This window comes from Tripterygium wilfordii, chromosome 4, assembly GCF_013401445.1.
Source record: "Tripterygium wilfordii isolate XIE 37 chromosome 4, ASM1340144v1, whole genome shotgun sequence".
Classification (NCBI taxonomy): Eukaryota; Viridiplantae; Streptophyta; class Magnoliopsida; order Celastrales; family Celastraceae; genus Tripterygium; species Tripterygium wilfordii.
In genome coordinates, this window is record NC_052235.1 from 14,822,056 (window position 1) to 14,840,238 (window position 18,183).

Here is an 18,183-nt window from a genome sequence, read left to right on the forward strand (position 1 = left end):
TGCTTCTACATTTGATTGGCTCTGTGATGTGTACCTGGATGCAACTAAAGAAGATTTTAATCGAGTGCTTATTAGCTTATGGCAAGTGTGGTTCGTGAGGAATAAAGTCCTTCACAATTCCTATATTGGCAAACCCGAAGAGGTGGGGATTTTAGTTGAGTGTATGCAGCTTGATTACAAGGTGGCCCAGACCATTGGAAATGACAGGCAAGGGACCTCTTTGGCAGTGATGTCAAGAACATGTTGGGACCCCCCTCCATTAAATGTAGTCAAGATCAACTTTGATGCTGCTATCAAATCCCCTCATGTTGGAATTGGTGTGATTGCTAGGGATGATAAGGGGAATCATATAGCCTCTCGCTTTCATTGCATGGTAGCCCCTTCGGATCCTTTTTTTGCAGAGTGTCTTGCTGCTAAAGAGGCGTTGAAGTTTGCCATTTCTATCCAGTGTAGATCCATAGTATTAGAAGGTGATTCGTCTTTGGTGATCTCAGCTTTGAGGAGCGATGAACATGCTCTATCAGAAGGCGGGTTATGTGTTAGTAGTGCTAAGGAGCTATTTAGTCATTTCAATGTGATTAGATGCAGCCATGTTATAAGGACTGTTAATTCTGCTGCTGATGTTTTAGCCAAAAAGGCCATTTCTTGCTCTGACTCTAGATCTTGGTCTGGAGAGTGTCCAGAGTTCCTTAGAATTGTTCTTGATTCGGATTGTAACCCCAGTTTGGTTCAATGAAGTCTACATTTCTTCTCAAAAAAAAAAAAAATATCTCTAGAAGGCCGTCATTGATGACCCATTCAAGGGTTACGTCTGAATTTTAATGTTTGACCTTTCTCATTTTAATGGTCAAACAGCATTAAGTTCCCCCTAATTAATTCTCACAATTAATATTTAAGAAATGAAAATGATAATGAGTGAGGTAGACTGACAACTAAACAAAAACATCTATTTCAAGTTTAAAAAAAATAAGTGAAAGAGTATTCATCACATGTGACATATTGTGATACATTGTAATCAATCCTTAATGATAATCTTTAGAGCAACCGTTAACACTACTTGAAAAATGATAATGAGTACCCTTAGGCACTAGATAAGAATGTGTAGCACACATGATGGATGGTGATTTGTTAGTCAATCATTAACTGTAATTCCAACTCATTTTAAATTGTTATAATATTTGATTAATTACCACTTTAATTTGACCACTTTAATTTGACCAAAAACTGTAATTCCAACTCTCCCTCTCGCCAACCACGTGGGGCAATTGCATAGTCAACTGCTTTGACTAATAAAAGGACAATAATTCTTTCGAACAAATCATGTCTTTAACCGACTTTTGAACGTAAAAGTCGATGAGTTGGGTAACGTCTTCTTTTCTCAAAAGTTATAACTTATGAGTTGGATTCAAATCCTTGCCTTATAAACCATCCATTCAACAATTCCATATTTTCCAATGTCGGAATTCAAAATTCTTGTATAGGGTCCAACAAGTTTCTGTGCATATTTATCCTTCTCCCAATGGTTAGATTGTTGCTTAAGCATATTTTACTTAATGAAAACTTTAAAATAAAAAGAATATAATATCATGTTAGAAAAAGAAAAGACATACATATACATCAGAATTATGTTTACTAAAAAAAAAAAAAAGGAGTATATGTTACATTCTTTACATTGTGGGAATCCACGTTAAATGGGGCCTAAAATTGGGCATGTTAAACAAGTGGTTGGAGGGCTCATTATGGCTCACAAAAAGATGGCTTGTAAACTTGGGTCCAACCACTTGTTTATAATCCATTCAAGCTCTCCATTTCTTTCCCATGAGGTAATCTTTTGTGGGTTTCAACATCCATGTAGGGGTTGTATCAGTATCACAGTATGAACAGTTGGTTAATAGAGACAACTGTGTGAACTATCTGGGTTGCAGTTGAGAGATTTCTGGATCATTATATGAATAGATTTCTGGCTGGGATGAGGATCCACTCTCCATCTTTACATCCTTCTTCACAGAAAATGCTGGCCTTCTAGGATTCGAAATGTTGGTCGTATCGCTTCTGATCATTGAGAACACTTCAAGCATGGAGGGTCTGTCCTCAGGATTTTCCTGAACACACAGCAGTGCTACTTGCATACATGTCAGGAGTTTGCAAGGCGAAGCTGAATCATTCAATGACGGATCAATGAACTCCTTCACTCCCTCGTCTCTCCACGACTCATATGCCTGTGTCGATTTAATGTGACCAGTACTTAGAGCTTCAGTCTTAAATAAATTCCAGAAAGGGATAGACAAGAAGTAACACTCACATATTCAAGAAGGTTCAAATTTTCGCTTGGACCATAAAAATTCGTAATCTTCTTGCTGCTTATGATCTGCAGAAGCAGAACTCCGAAGCTATATACATCATACTTCATGGAGTATATACCTTTCTTCAAGTATTCAGGAGGAGCAAAACCACTGCATTGGGAGATGACAGTGAGATCATTCAGTATTAAGAAGCTAAAACATGAGCGAGTAGTAGAACAAAAGCAATCTACTTAGTACTTACTATGTTCCCACAATCCGGCCTGTGTTTGCTTCGGTTAAATCTTTTCTGAAAAGTTTAGCCATCCCAAAATCTGATATCTTAGCGTTCAGCTCCTCATCTAGTAAAATGTTGCTAGACTTTAGATCTCGGTGAATTATAGTAAAATTGGAGTACTCTTGGAGATAAAGAAGCCCTTGAATAACCCCTTCGATGATGCGAACGCGTTTATTCCAATCCAATATATATCGTCTGATTGGGTCTGCAGATCATTACACTAATGAAGTATTAATTACCCCTTATCATGAAAATAAAGAATGGTGCATTTGGTATGCCTTGAAATTTTTTAAATTTTACTCACCAAAGAGGTAGAGATCCAAGCTTCCATTTGGCATGTACTCGTAAATCAACATATTTTCATCCCTCTCACTGCAGAATCCCATAACTCGAACTAGATTTACATGCTGAAGTCTTGCAGTAAGTGAAACCTCATTTTTGAATTCCTCGAGTCCTTGAGTAGATGATGCTGCAAGCCTTTTCACTGCTATTTGCTGTCCTCTTGATAATTCACCCTAGCCATATTTCCCATTGTTAGCATTATCTAATTTAGAAAAGCTTAATTTGAAAGTGATTTAGGGACAAATGCCAAAACATAAGGACAAAAAAAAATGCATCGCAGCTGCATTGGCAATTGAGGGGCCGAAGTTTTATTATTTAGGTGATTCATGAGGGACACTCTGCTTTCACTACGTAGTGCAGGTTCGGCTATCTTCAGTTCTAGTCTGAGCCAATAGTTTCCTTTTCAATAAACTGCTTGTTTTGGTGCTTAAATCTGCAGTTCAAAGGAAGATCACATTCTGTACTTCACATCCTTAATCCCCAATATGGACCATATTCAGCATTTCAGTTAATCACTGAACTGCTTTACCATATCACATTCAAACCCACAGATAGCTCCTTGCCATTATAACGTATATACATTTATAAAGATGCCAACTTTGTAATTTATGTTGTGGTCTTTCCACCAACATTAATGAATAAGTGTTTCTACAAATGAAATATCATAAAAAAATTATCAACAAGTTTAATATAGAACTGTGTGTACCTTATATACAGGGCCGTATCCACCCTCTCCGAGCTTATTTGCATTTGAAAAGTTATTTGTAGCTGCTTTGATTTGTGCGAAAGTAAACACTTGGATTCTTGGAGCCTCACTCTCGAGTTGTTCCGAGCCAGATAAAGTTCTAGTCCCAAGAATTATGGTTTCTGTTTCTGCTCCCCCTACAAAAGATGAGCATAAAAATATGTGTCTCTTCATACCATTGACAAGAACATTTTTACACGTCTCATTTTATGATTCCATATATTGAGAAGCGCAAACATGAGGACGTTACCTTTCCTCTTGAATAGCCTGCCTCGTCGATAGTAAACCACGGAGACTAATACGATCACAATAAAAGCAATTGGAAGCAAAATGATCAGCAACAACCGCCGCTGGTTGCTTCCGTGCTCCGTTTCTCCAGCAGCTGTAATTATTGTTTCATAATCTCAATCAAAATTTTAATCAAAACAAATAGACTATTGTGAAACATCTTGTTCTGTTCCTAGTCCCAAATTCTCTAAACATTATGAGTTGTAAATGGAAAAAAGCCATCAATATACCTGCAAGAGAAAGTGCCCAATTGTCATCATTGACGACCGTAAACACATTGGTTCCAATTAGCCCCTTCTGCCTTACATAAGAAATCTTAGCTCTTACAGTCTCCACATCATCATAGTTGATCCAAGTTGTTCCAACAGTGAAGTAATTCACCACATAAGTTGAATTGTACACAGGTCTTGCTCCATAACCATAATTTTGAATGAAAGATTTGAGGAACCTGTAACCCATTGAACCATCAAGGGTGGTACCAGGACCAGAGGCAGGTGCACCAACAGAGTTGTCCCTGGCGTTCACTAGAGTCCAAGCATAGCCATGATAGGGTAGACCCAAAACCAATTTGTTGGCAGGCATCCCCATACCCAACCATTGATTTAGCCCAAAATCAGTACTGATATTACTTCTTGGGTCATACAGAGCAGCATGGTTTCCTGTAAATTTCTCCTTCAATGGCAAATGATAGTCATATGCCACCAAATGTGCCCAATCTAAATTCTTCCTAATCGAATCGACCGGATAACTAACCGATTGAAGGTTAGGCGAGTAACGAATGCCCATTGTCAATTCCAACTCGGACTGATTAGAATTTCTTGACTCAGAAGAAATGGCAGCCCTCCACTCGTCCAACAAATCCCCAATTCTTGACAAGTCAGTACTATTAGGCCAAAGCCAAAACAGGTCAATCCCTTGAAACCCATAAAGCCTAGCTAATCGAATCGACGAATCAATGAAGGACTTCCTGTTAGAAGCTACTGCAACCACGGAAGACAAGACTGAAGAATTAACTGGGTCGCCACTAATCGATTGACCAGTAGCAGCTTGTCCGTTCCAAATAGACATTAGGGTTTTGATTGAAGGGTTTTTGCGATTAACGACGGAGGGGAAGGAAGTGAAGTTTTGGGCGTAGTTTGAGGGGATGAAGACTTGGAAGGTGGAGTTGTCTACTTCGGCAAATCCGCTTATTAGGTAGGTGAACAAGGCGGAGTTTATGTCGGCGGCCGGGAAGTCGCTTCCGGCTAGCCAGTAACCGGACCGGAGCAAGGTTTGTGCCACCGTTGAATTGTGGAATTGAGAGGAAATGAAGGTGAAGAGGAGGAGAATTGTGATTGTTCTACGTGCCATGGAAGGAAAGGTGGCTCATACGTAGCATCAGAGCTTATAAGGATAAATGCATTTGTAAAGTGTTATTAGATGTTGTTTTTTTTATTGATGTGGTTGTATTGTAAAATGTATTGATGTTTTGATGTTGTTTTATTGTCGATAATACGGAGGAATGGAATATCGTTGGCCTCTATATTGCGTGGGAAGAGAAATTGTATAGAAATTTATGTTTTATTGATTTAATTGTATTGAAATATGTGTTTTATTGATGTGATTGTATTAAAATATGTGTTTAATTTGATTTTTTATATAATAGATGTGAGATATGAACAATAAAAATAAACAACCATTGCATTTCTCCTAATATATTTTCCGTATGGCGACGTCTCAATGGGACCCACAACTCACTTTAATGTACTACTTGTTAGGACAAAATTGCCTTCATGTCATCATGTGGACGACCAAAAGTTGCCCTTGATGGAAAATTGTCTTTTCTTTTTCTATATTTATTTTCTCAATTGGGATAATTTATGTGCAAAAAATTGAAAATGATAAAAACTTCAACGGTTAGGATCCCAGTTATATCAATTTTTAAGTCAGATACACATGAAATAAGTGAATTTATAGGCTCCACATAATATACATAAAATTTTATGTGTATAACTCAATAGTTGTTGCTAGAATAATTGGATTATCAACTGTTAGAATCTCTATCATTATTGTTGTGTGCACTGGGTTACGATTTGGAATATGAAAAATACTCGCAATTCCTTGACCCTATTTTATTTCCAAATACATTTTAAGTATTGAATGTTAAGGACCCTATATGTATGTTTATAATCAATGAATATCCTATATGTCGTATGAATTGAGATAAAAATGAGAGTCATAAAGCAAAAATATGTTGGAGTACCCCATTTGGTGTCCCTAATAATTTTTCTTTTTACAAAAATATAAATAATTTTGAACAATAGATACTTCGGCCACTCAAATCCAGCCATGCAGCGAGGTTCAATTGACATGAATGCAGGGCAGGGTAAGCTCCCTCCACACAATTATTGTATCCGTATTTGCCAACCTTTAGGGTCGTGAAGACATGTCAATGTTAGTTAGTGACACACCACACCATTATTAGCCATGTGTTGGTATCTCTAATGGTGTTAATTAGGGTTGCAAGATACTTTCACAAAACCAGTAAATACAGAGTAATTGCCAACCAAGAACACAGGAGTCGTAAATTATAGGTATAATTCCACCTGAAAGCTTTTGACCTTTTCCTTTCTTTTCTTGTCTTCGTCTTCGTATAGTGTTTTTCTTTATCCTTTTGATCACCCATTTGGGTTTTAATTCAACATACGTACCCTACATCCAGTGAAAAATTTCTATACAAACGGATTGACGAATCAAATTTTTAGACCTATGTCAAATATTCATTTAGACAAGTTTGCATAGCATCGTTTTACAGTTTTATTCTAGGACATGCCGGTCAACTCAATCAAAATCATTCAGTGGTTGGTTAAATATTTTATGGCCTCTTAAATATAATGATAAAACCTTCCTCTTGGTACATATGGATCAAGGAATTGAATCTGCTTGAAAAAAAAATAATATAAGATGGTAAGAGTGAGGCATGGTATGGTATTGGCTCAATTAAAGTATCCTACAATTATTGGCTCAACCTCTAATTTATAGGGTTTTCAATATATTATTATATTCATTGAGATATATACAGATATTGTTGACCTAATCATTCCTTAATTTGCAATTTAATTATAGAAGATGCCTTCCAGAACCAGTTGAAAACAATGGGAACACTCTTGTATTTAATTGTAGTTTGTAGAAGAAATACTTTCCCCAGTTATGGACTACTGGGGCTGGGGGCACCTGAGACAAGCATGTAAATATGTAATAGTTACTTTCTAGCAACTTCAACCTATATATATATATATATTGTATGGCTTTCTTTGTGTGGTTTCTTGTCTTTGTCATGGTGTAACATTCACTTTCTTTGACTTGGGCAAACTCTCCTGATAGTAAAAAGTTATAACAACTAATACAATCTATGCACAATTTAACACCAGGGGAGATGTGCTTATGCATCCCCCGCGGAGTTGTCTGGGTGGCAGGGCGGATATTATTATATGTGGGTTAGGTGTATATATCGAGTTCAATTCCATGTTTGTAATTATATTCATGATTGAATTGAGACATGTATTGGAGGCGTACTACTATCTCCGGAGTTTATAATGAAGAGTCAGGGTCGGCCCTAATCATTTTGATGCCCAAAGCGACGTGATATAGTTTAGGTGTAAAAAAAACTTAAAAAATTTGGTGCCCTTATGACCCCGGCCCCAAATACCAATTTTGACTATTTTACCCCATACCGGCCCAATTTTGGCTAGACTTTTGGGGTGAATTCTCCATCACCAAAAAAATGTGCTTTTTACTTTTTAGCAGATAACTACGTGTGAAAAATCTTTCATTTCTTCCATTTAAAAGATTGATTAAACTACATGAATAGTTTATATTTTCTGTCACATTAGCAAAACTTATTTTTCAGAACATCTTAGTCTTCAAGATGATTCTAATAAATAAACACATTGTTTTCACAAATTGGAATTAAATATGGCCTCCACACATGAATGAAATTAATTTAATGTTATATTATTTTTCATATAATTATTACCTGGGATAGGACAAATACTCAATGTACTACCTCCGGAACAACGATTGATTTAATTGCTAGCCGCCCCACTAAATCTAATTGGGAATTTGGGACAGCTTACAAGGTTAGGAAATTGACAATTTTGGTATTATCCCAATATGTGGGGCATAATAGCTAGACAAAATTTTATCTAGATAAAAGTCTCAGCCTGCATGGAAACATCGCTCTACCCCTAGATGTTCAGTCCAACTGCTGCACCTCAATGCATCTCGGGGATAACCAGCTAGCTCTAGCTTCGAGTGACATTTCATCCCTAACACAACTCGGTTCGGAACTCCACTTAGTTTCACCCGAGCTTCATCCTAATACTTCCTTACTGTACAGTAATACTTGGGAAATTTTTTTTGTCTTATCTTGGGACAACTTGTGTAATTGATGCATCATCAACAGCACAGATTCTCTCCCTAATCAGTGTTTGACATCCCTCGTGAGTTTCATCACTGTTGATTGAGAAAGCAGGCTGTTTAGGAGTTGTGATGGGCATAGCTTCATTTTTTAGCATGGAAAAGACTTCCAACATTGATGGTCTATCCACTGCATTTTCTTGAACACACAAGAGAGCAATCTGCATACATCTGATGATCTTACAGCTTGAAGATGAATCATCCAATGTTGTATCGATGAACTCCATCCCCGCACCGTCTTTCCACAGCTCGTACGCCTGAAAAAAAATGCAAAGTTATCGATAGTTTGTATATAGATCACATTTCTCAGTCACATATAAATTATATTGGGATTATGCTTACATATTGAAGGAGGTTCAAATTTTCATGTGGACCATATAAGCAATTGGTCCTCTTTCCACTTATAATTTGCAGAAGTAGAACTCCAAAGCTGTAGACGTCGTATTTTGTTGAGTATACGCCTTTTCTAACATATTCTGGAGGTACATATCCGCTGCTTAACCAAACTGATTAGCCATGAACAAGGAATTCAATGTGTATATATGTTGTTCTGGGGGAAAACCGAAGAATCGACTTACTATGTTCCAACGATCCGGTCTGTGTTTGCTTCAAGTTCATCTTTTCTGAAAAGTCTAGCGATGCCAAAATCTGATATCTTCGGATTCATCTCATCGTCTAGCAGAATATTGCTAGCTTTTATATCACGATGGATTATAGTAACATTTGCGTATTCTTGGAGATACAAGAGACCTTGAGTAACACCTTCAATGATCTTCACTCGCTTTCTCCAGTCCAAGAGATTCTGTCTGATTGGATCTGCATCGATCAGATTTATCGAACATTGGTGAGTGTAAGATGCAGGCACACTACAGCATATACAGAATAGCATTGAAGGATTAAAAAAAGCGCAGACCGAAGAGGTACTGATTCAAGCTTTTTTTGGGCATGTACTTGTAAACCAGCATCTTTTCCTCTGTCTCAGTGCAATATCCCACAACACTAACCAGATTTACATGTTGAAGAGTTGCAGTAAGTGCGACCTCATTCTTTAACTCATCCATTCCTTGATTTGAAGTTCTTGAGAGCCTTTTAACTGCGATTTCCTCTCCGCTGGGTAGTTTTCCCTGGAAAACTCCACAGCAACGATTAGCACCATATCCTGAATTTAAGACAACTACATTAGAAGTCCTATATAGCTTAAAATGAACCTTTTACTGAGCATATAACTAAAATTTCTCTTTCGTTCTTGAATTCAGATAACTATAAAATAAGGTAATCATCACAGTTTAACAATATCAATTACCTTGTATACAGGTCCAAATCCACCTTCCCCAAGCTTATTTTCATTTGAAAAATTATTTGTAGCTTCTTTAATGATATTGAAACTGAATGCTTGCAGACTAGAAGCATTCCTGTGAGGAGAATCGGGAACTTTGACTCCGACTTTGGACTCCAACATTTTCAATGTATCCATGATCCCTTTACAGAAAGCAAAAGGAAATGGAAATGTCAGTCTTCATCTTATAGTTAGATCAGTTGTAATTTGTTAACCAACTTGAAAAGTTACCACTTAATGGTAATACTCGGCTTCGCCAGCAATAGCAGACCATGGTTCCCAGCAGTGCAATTGCTGTGATACTAGCCAGCACAATTACCAACAGTCTCACCAAGTTCTGTTGATCTTCCTCTCCTGCATTAGCTGTAGAAAATTTTGGATTTTAACGTCAAATTGTCTAGGGAAACAAACACAGAATCACCAAAAATTTTCCCAGAATCGAGAACTTGGATAGTTTTACAGCAAACGACTATCTTACTAAAAGACCTCAACAATCCAACGCAAATTCAAACACTTTCATTATCCAACGCTACAGCTTTGCCTATCCACACATACACAAAAGAAAATAATGAAATCAAACGAAAAAGATCAGATGAACGGCCAACAGTTTTGACAATTTTCTACCTGCTGTCTTAGAAAGCACCCAGTTGTCATCATTGGAGAGTTGAAAGGCAGCATAACCAAGCATCCCCATCTTTTTTGCATAAGAAATCTTTGCTGTAATTGCCTCTACATCATCAAAATTCGCCCAGTACCTTCCCGTTCGAAAGAGATTGACTACATACGTACTATTGTACACGGACACTGCACCAAAACCATAGGTCTGGATGTAAGATTTTATGAGCTTATAGCCCACAGAGCCATCTATAGTGATAGTTGGACCTGATGCTGGTGCACCAATGTCATTGTCTTGGGAATTCGATAGCAACCACACATAGCCATGGTAGGGCAAACCCAGAACCAGCTTATTAGCAGGCATTCCACCATTTATCCATGACATTATACTCTCATTTGCATTAAGCCTCCCTGATGGTCCATACAAAGCTGCATTAAGACCTGTATATTTTTCTTTCATTGGCACATAATAGTCATATGCTGCAACACGTACCCAATCCAAATTCCTCCTCATCGATTCAATCGGATAACTTGCCGAGTCATTTTCTTTCAAGCTATAAACTGCCATTGCTAGGATCAAGTCTTGATTCCCAGACTTTCTTCCTTCAGAAGCAATTGCATATCGCCATTCGCTCAACAGAACTCCTAGATTCGTCATGTTTGTATTTTTATCAGGCATAACCCCACCAAAGTCGAGGCCTTGAAATCCATATAGCCTAGCAGTTGAAATAGAAGACTCGATGAAAGATTTTCTGTAAGAAGACTGGTTTATCATGGAAGAAAAAACTGGAGAATATTGTTTCCCAACCCAGATCGTTAAGAGAGTAAAAATCGAAGGGTTTTTGCGCCTGACGATGTTGGTGAAGGAAGCGAAGGACAATTGATGCGACGAGTTGATGTAGAGCTCATAAGAGGAAGAGTTCACATAAGCAAAAGCACATGAAAGGTGAGTAAAAAGAGTAGAATCAATGTCGGAGACCGGAAGGTTGGTCCCGGCATACCAGTAACCACTTTTAATCCAGGTTTCCGAATTTGAACTTAACACTTCAAAGGGAAAACAAAGGAGGACGAGTAGGATGAGAGATTTACGAGCCATTGAAGAAGCAATGTAAACAAGTGAAGGTTTATGACAGAATTTATATTCAAGCATCAACAAAGATCTTACAATGAGAATGCCCAACACTCAACAAAGGAAAACCACAAACAGAGAAGAAAATACATGCTCTCATTGAACGTTGACTTAGAAAAGCATACAAGATACATGAACGTTGGGATACCTTAATCATGTTTCGAGCACACCTCGGTGCATGCGTGGTCCCTTGCTGACAAACAGGGCGAGAGCCGCCACTAGTCGTACCAGGATCTGCCAAAATTCCCACCTGAAATTCTTGTCGGAATTCTCACAATCTCAATCATTACAAAAATCTGTCGTTGTAAAGCCTAAACCTTTTAAATTGTAACACCAATCTCGTGCCTACGCCAAGCTCAATCCCAATTTCTTCTCGATGCATCAGACTGGCCATAACCATTGCGATCTCTTCCCAAGGAAAAACTTCACTTGGGACTTTCTTCGAGCACGTAATCTACGCTTCACTCCAACATCTTCTGTGAATACCACCATCGAGGTTCTGACAGCAACAATCAGTTGTAAACAACACACAACTTTGACCATCTCGAATAATAGAGATAGTAAACAACTTGCATCTTTGACCGAGTAACTATCTAGCCCAGCAGCGCAAGAAATCAGCAAATGTAAACTCCGGAACTTAGCGTCATCCGTTTTAAAACGAGAGATACAATCATCTTAGCATCATCCATGTTAAGCCTGGAGATCTAAGTAACTGAGTTATTGCTCCACGGTTGTAAACTTGCTTTCAGAAAGCTTTTACGTCCATGTAGTTTGTAGCTTATCATTGTACAATTATCATCTCCAAATTTTAAAAAAAAATGAATGACGTGATGGGATGAACATAATTTATACACTTCCACATACAGAAGTACACACACATGTCCTCATCTTGGAACATCTTGGGAAATTGTCATATCATTGACTGACCAAATTCTTTCCTTCAATCTTGGTTTACATTCCTCATCTTCATCATTTTTGATTGAGAAGGAAGGACATTTAGGAGCCGCGGCGGCTGGTGTTTCATTCTTGAGCATTGAAGAGACTTTCAACATGGATGGTCTGTCCGCTGGATTTTCTTGCACGCATAGCAGAGCTACTTCCAAGCATTGAATGAGCTTACAAGTTGAATTTGAATCGTCCAGTGTTGGATCAATGAACTCCATTGCAGCACCGTCTTTCCACAAGTCATATGCCTGAAACAATGCCACTTTTAGCCGTGGTTGTTAGAAACAAGCAAACGTATTAGAGGATTTACGGAATTACTTACATATTCAAGAAGATTAAGATTCTCATATGGGCCGTAAGAACATGTATTCCTCTTGCCACTTATGATTTGCAGAAGCAGAACTCCAAAGCTATAGACATCGTATTTCATGGAGTATATACCTTTTCTTACATATTCAGGAGGTACATAGCCACTGCATTGAATGGGATAACAGCTACAGTAAGTGATGATGAACAACCAAATGTATATGTTGAAGTTGCGGAGAAAGTACTTACTATGTTCCAACAATTCGACCAGTGTTTGCTTCAAGTTCGTCTTTTCTGAAAAGTCTAGCCATGCCAAAATCTGATATCTTGGGGTTCATCTCATTATCCAGCAAAATATTGCTAGCCTTTATATCTCGGTGAATTATTGTAAAGTTCGAGTATTCTTGGAGATACAGGAGACCTTGAGTAACACCTTCAATGATGTGCACTCGCTTTCTCCAATCTAGCTGATACCGTCTAATTGGATCTGCATCATTTCAGATTATAAACAAAAATACCTTAAATAGTCTGAGCTCTGCTATAGAGATCAAATGATTCTGCAAACACCAAGGAAATAGAAACTCAAAGAGGAATAAAGGTGTGCAGACCAAAGAGATGGGCATCCAAGCTTTTGTTGGGCATGCACTCATAAACCAGTATCTTTTCATCCCTCTCTGTACAAAATCCCAGGACTCTAACAAGATTCACATGTTGAAGTCCTGCTGTAAGTGTAACTTCATTTTTGAACTCCTCCAATCCTTGAGTCGAAGTTTTTGAAAGCCTCTTTACCGCAATTTCTTGTCCGCTAGGTAATCTTCCCTGCAAAAGATTGCCAGCCAGTTATACAGAAGCTTGTCATGATAAGATGTTTTTATTAAATTCTATGTTCCAATCAAGCACAGCCTGATTTGTTACAGTTGGCCAGAATGCACACACAAATACACTCTGTTCCTTCGCCTTGTGGTGGAGCTATGGTAGGAGCTAGTCTTGAAGTTGATTCGGCCTCAAAATGCTTCTTGTTCGTGAATTGAGATAAAATAATGGTAATATTATGTAGTTTGCCATTATGTATTACCTTGTACACGGGTCCAAATCCACCTTCTCCAAGCTTATTTTCGCTTGAAAAATTATTTGTAGCAGCTTTAATGATAGCAAAGCTGAATGCTTGTGGACTTGACGAATTCTTGCCGTGATGTTCAGCAGCTGATAATTTGGCTTTTAATATGAACATTGATCTTTTCAACGCATCTGTGATACCTTTAATATTAAAGAAACGTTAGCCTTCATTTCATACTTACATAAGGTGAACTCTGTCTATACCAGAGCTAATTGGAAGAAGCTACCTTTTGATTGCAACACTCGCCTTCGCAAGTAACAGCAAATAATTATGCCCATTAAGAGAATTGCTATGACTACAACAGCTGCCACGAAGACCCGCAATCGTCCCCTTCTCTTATGATCTGCATCTCCTTCGTCGCCTGCAAAATTCATGGATACAAGTACAGGAGTGATAAATAGCACCAACAAGGTTTACTGATTTTTTAAGTAATACATAGCAGCTTATGACACCATTACCTTTCATCAATACTTTACAACATTATAATGTAGTTAAACATGCCCCTAAGGTATTGGAGATACGTTAAAATGTTCTTTCAAGAATGTTGAGTTTCATGTTTGAACTCCTTAACTGTCTATTTGTCAGCTTCCCAGAACAGAAAAATTAGATTCCCCGTACCTGCTGCTCGAGAAAGCTCCCAATTTTCATCGTTGTCGAGTTGAAAGAAATTGTAACCAAGAAGCCTCTTCTCCTTTGCATAACCAATCTTTGCTCTAATAGCCTCAACATCATCGAAATTGATCCAATTGTTGCTCAATTTGATGAAATTCACAACATATGTACTATTAAAACCAGAAACAACACCATAACCATAGTTTCGGATTTGCGATTTGATTAACTTATAGCCCATTGAGCCATCCAATGTTATAGCCGGACCAGATGCTGGTGCACCAACATCTTTATCTTGAGGATTCAATAGTGACCAACCATACCCATGTAAAGGCAAACCCAAAACCAGCTTGTTACCTGAAATTCCTCTGCTTATCCACTCCATTATACTATCATTAGCACTAGCCCTTCTTGATGGTCCATATAAAGCTGCATGATAACCTGTATAATTATACTTAGTTGGCACATAGTAGTCATATGCTATAACATGTATCCAATCCAAATTTTTTCTCATGGATTCGATCGGATAACTAACGAATTCTTTCTCCAGGAAGTGATATCCAGCCATAGCCAAGACCAATTGTGAATTTCCAGAGCTTCTTGCCTCAGAAGCAATAGCATCCCTCCATTCATTCAAAAGGGTTCCTAAATTGGTCATGTTGGTACTGTTATTTGCCATAACTCCACGAAGTTCAAGGCCTTTAAATCCATATAACCTAGAAATTGTAATAGAAGATTCAATGAAGGATTTTCTGTAAGAAGACTGGCTGATCATGGAAGAAAAAATTGGAGAGTGTTCTCTGCCAACCCAGATTGATAGGAGTGTAACGATTGATGGGTTTTTAAGTTGCACCGTGTCGGTGAAGGTATAGAAGGATTGTTGATCAGAGGAATTGATTAAGATCTGATATGAGGAAGAGTTTACAAAGGCAAAAGAACATGTAAGGTGAGTGAACAACGTAGAATCAATTTCAGATACAGGAAGACCTGCACCAGAATGCCAATAACCACCTTTAATCCAAGTATCTGAACTTGAACAATCAACTTTAAAAGAGATAAAGAGGAGGGTTGTGACGATGGCGATGAGAGTTGTACAGGCCATTGAAGGAAATGAGCAAAAAGTGATGCAGGTCATTGAGACATTATAACAAACACTTGATTTACAATGAACTACCATGACCCAGGTTTCCTCTGCAAATAAGCTGCAATAATACTACCCAATTCCATACAAGCTCTAGAGCACAAATCTTTAGTAGAATCAATAAAATTATCGCACAATCCAAAAGGTCATGTGGGATAAGCAGAGGAATCAGGAATGTGAATGTACATGTTTGGCAATACCTGCACCGCTATGGATACGTAAACTTCATGTAGATTTCGTGAGACTGTGAAATTGGCTCTTGTGAAGTTGAAAATAAGAATCAAAAAAGTCTCAACTCTCCTTTTCAGGACTGACTCACTATTTTTCTGAAATGTGAAATGTCAAATACCAATCTTTTCACTCTCATAACCCAATCAAAAATGTTTCAAGATTGTGAAGTTGAAAATAAGAATAAGAAAAGTCTCAACTCTCCTCTTCAAAACTGACTATTTTTGTGAAATGTGAAATGTAAAGTACCAATCTTTTCACTCTCATAACCCAATAAAATTATGCCAAGACAACAAACCTGAAAAAAGTCTCTCAGTTCTTTTTCATTACTAACAGCAAAGCCTCTAAAAGGCTTTGTTTAGTGGTTCTATTCTCTTTTGCCCTATTACACAAAGATCTCCGTTGTATACTTGTGTATATCTTCCGCTCTTTCTTGCAGTAAAAAATCAAATACTTTAGAAACATAAATAGTCTTACATTTTATACTATAGCCCTTTTCAATCATAAATGGTCTAACATTTCATACTTTTCCTTTTTCCACATCGGAATCTCCATTCCAATCCTACCATATGTCCTGGAGGGACGATATCAGACTAACATTTCATACTTTTCCGGTTCAAAGGGCAAACTGGTCACTGCACAGCAAAAAAACAAAAAGGGAAGGAAAAGAAAATTCAACAAGCAACCAAGAAATTAAGCACCAGCACATCTGCTGAGCCTAAAAAGGGCAGAGCACATAGAGACTGTCATGTACACGACATTGACCAAGATGAGTTTGAACAGTACCTCACGAATTTCGCTCTCCATGATTTCCAACATAGCTCATCCAGAAAAGAAGTAAGAAAGAAAGAAAGAAAAGAACATATAGTGTCCAGGCCCAACACACGGTCACGTTAACTTCAAGAGTGAGCAGGCCGAAGTTAATACGGCCCATTTGTTTTCAGTTCAATTTTTCAAGCAGTAGCTGTGGCTTCTTCCATTTGTTTTCAGTTCAAATTTTCAAACAGTAGCTATCTCTTTCTTTTTTAACCAAGAATTCTATAGTCCAGCGTGTACACCGAACAATTGGATCAGCTATAAACTTGAGTTGTTAACCCAATTTGCTCCATGCTAGCGACAAGTAAGATCAAGTAACACGTGCGAGGAGAACAAGGTTGAAACCTACAAAGAAGAGTTAACTCCACAAACCTCCCAATGATATAAGGAAATAATATAAAAACTGTTGAGCGTGGGAATTAAACTCACAACCTCCCATATTTATAAGAAATTACAACAAACAATTTCACCATCCCAACCAATTTGTTACACACACTACTTCTAAAGTTTTATATGGTAAGGTTAAAGGATTGTTTGGTTACTTGCTTGGCATGTTGGTGCAGATGGCAATTCGACTCTTTCCAAACAAGGTAATTATTGGTAGCTTTGTTAACTCTAGTTGCTTGATAGTGTTGATATGCTTTAAGATAGTTCTAATGGTGAAACTCTCTAGGGGTTAAACCATATAGATTTAGAAGTCCTTATTTCAGCACTCACTAAGATCAAGAAATTGGGTTGTTTAGAAGACATAGGAGTCTCTTCAACATCTATATAATTCCAGATAGTGGAACTACACATAGCCATGGTAGGGAAAACCCAGAACCAGCTTATTAGTAGACATTCCACCATTTATCCATGACATTATACTCTCGTTTGCATTAAGCCTACCTGATGGTCCATACAAAGCAGCATTAAGACCTGTATAATTTTTGTTCCATTGGCACATAATAGTCATAAGCTGCAACACGTACCCAATCCAAATTCCTCCTCATCGTTTCAATCGGATAAATCGCTGAGTCATTTTCTTTCAAGCTATAAACTGCCATTGCTAGGATAAAGTCTTGATTCTCAGACTTTCTTCCTTCAGAAGCAATTGCATATCGCCACTCGCTCAATAGAACTCCTAGATTGGTCAAGTTTGTACTTTTATCAGGCATAACCCCACCAAAGTCGAGGCCTTGAAATCCTTATAGCCTAGTAGTTGAAATAGAAGACTCGATGAATGATTTTCTGTAAGAAGACTGGTTTATCATGGAAGAAAAAACTGAAGAATATTGTTTCCCAACCCAGATTGATAGGAGAGTAAAAATTGAAGGGTTTTGCGTTTGAGGATGTTGGTGAAGGAAGCGAAGAACAATTGATGCGAGGAGTTGATGAAGAGCTCATAAGAGGAAGAGTTCACATAAGCAAAAACACATGAAAGGTGAGTAAAAAGAGTAGAATCAATGTCGCAAACCCAGAAGGTTGGTCCCGGCATACCAGTAACCACTTTTAATCCAGGTTTCCGAATTTGAACTTAGCACTTCACAGG

At 37.9% G+C, this 18,183-nt stretch overlaps 2 protein-coding genes and 1 pseudogene across 2 annotated transcripts; all 3 read right to left on the minus strand.

The window, feature by feature from the left end:
- Positions 1-1,570: 1,570 nt before the first annotated feature.
- Positions 1,571-5,305, minus strand: LOC119996127 (cysteine-rich receptor-like protein kinase 19). The gene is made up of 7 exons (XM_038842656.1): positions 4,183-5,305; positions 3,915-4,046; positions 3,626-3,801; positions 2,882-3,092; positions 2,545-2,782; positions 2,303-2,453; positions 1,571-2,219 (listed from the first exon to the last, which is right to left on the minus strand). Exons 1-7 carry the CDS (start codon positions 5,300-5,302, stop codon positions 1,911-1,913), a joined length of 2,337 nt encoding a protein of 778 aa, XP_038698584.1. The 5' UTR covers positions 5,303-5,305; the 3' UTR covers positions 1,571-1,910.
- A 2,625-nt stretch (positions 5,306-7,930) lies between these two features.
- On the minus strand, positions 7,931-16,461 carry LOC119997018. Its single transcript, XM_038843788.1, has 16 exons — positions 14,477-16,461; positions 14,085-14,219; positions 13,817-13,998; positions 13,350-13,560; positions 12,991-13,228; positions 12,758-12,908; positions 12,387-12,683; positions 11,888-12,126; positions 11,661-11,740; positions 10,371-11,543; positions 9,978-10,109; positions 9,714-9,889; positions 9,324-9,534; positions 8,989-9,226; positions 8,753-8,903; positions 7,931-8,667 (listed from the first exon to the last, which is right to left on the minus strand). The coding sequence occupies exons 1-16, from the start codon at positions 15,642-15,644 to the stop codon at positions 8,356-8,358; spliced, it is 5,094 nt and encodes a 1,697-aa protein (XP_038699716.1). The 5' UTR covers positions 15,645-16,461; the 3' UTR covers positions 7,931-8,355.
- An 890-nt stretch (positions 16,462-17,351) lies between these two features.
- Positions 17,352-18,154, minus strand: LOC119997883 (annotated as a pseudogene).
- Between the last annotated feature and the right edge of the window lie 29 nt (positions 18,155-18,183).

Bases quoted from the DNA above. Each gene is read 5' to 3' on its own strand.
- LOC119996127 (XM_038842656.1), bottom strand. From the start codon at position 5,302: ATGGCACGTAGAACAATCACAATTCTCCTCCTCTTCACCTTCATTTCC. The intron at 3,093-3,625 runs GTACACACAGTT...AAATATGGCTAG, and splicing joins GATACGGCCCTGTATATAAG to GGTGAATTATCAAGAGGACA. The intron at 2,454-2,544 runs GTAAGTACTAAG...CTCCCAATGCAG, and splicing joins GGCCGGATTGTGGGAACATA to TGGTTTTGCTCCTCCTGAAT.
- LOC119997018 (XM_038843788.1), bottom strand. From the start codon at position 15,644: ATGGTAGTTCATTGTAAATCAAGTGTTTGTTATAATGTCTCAATGACC. The intron at 12,127-12,386 runs GTTCCAAGATGA...GATGACGCTAAG, and splicing joins ATATGACAATTTCCCAAGAT to TTCCGGAGTTTACATTTGCT. The intron at 11,741-11,887 runs GTTATGGCCAGT...CAAGAATTTCAG, and splicing joins CTTGGGAAGAGATCGCAATG to GTGGGAATTTTGGCAGATCC.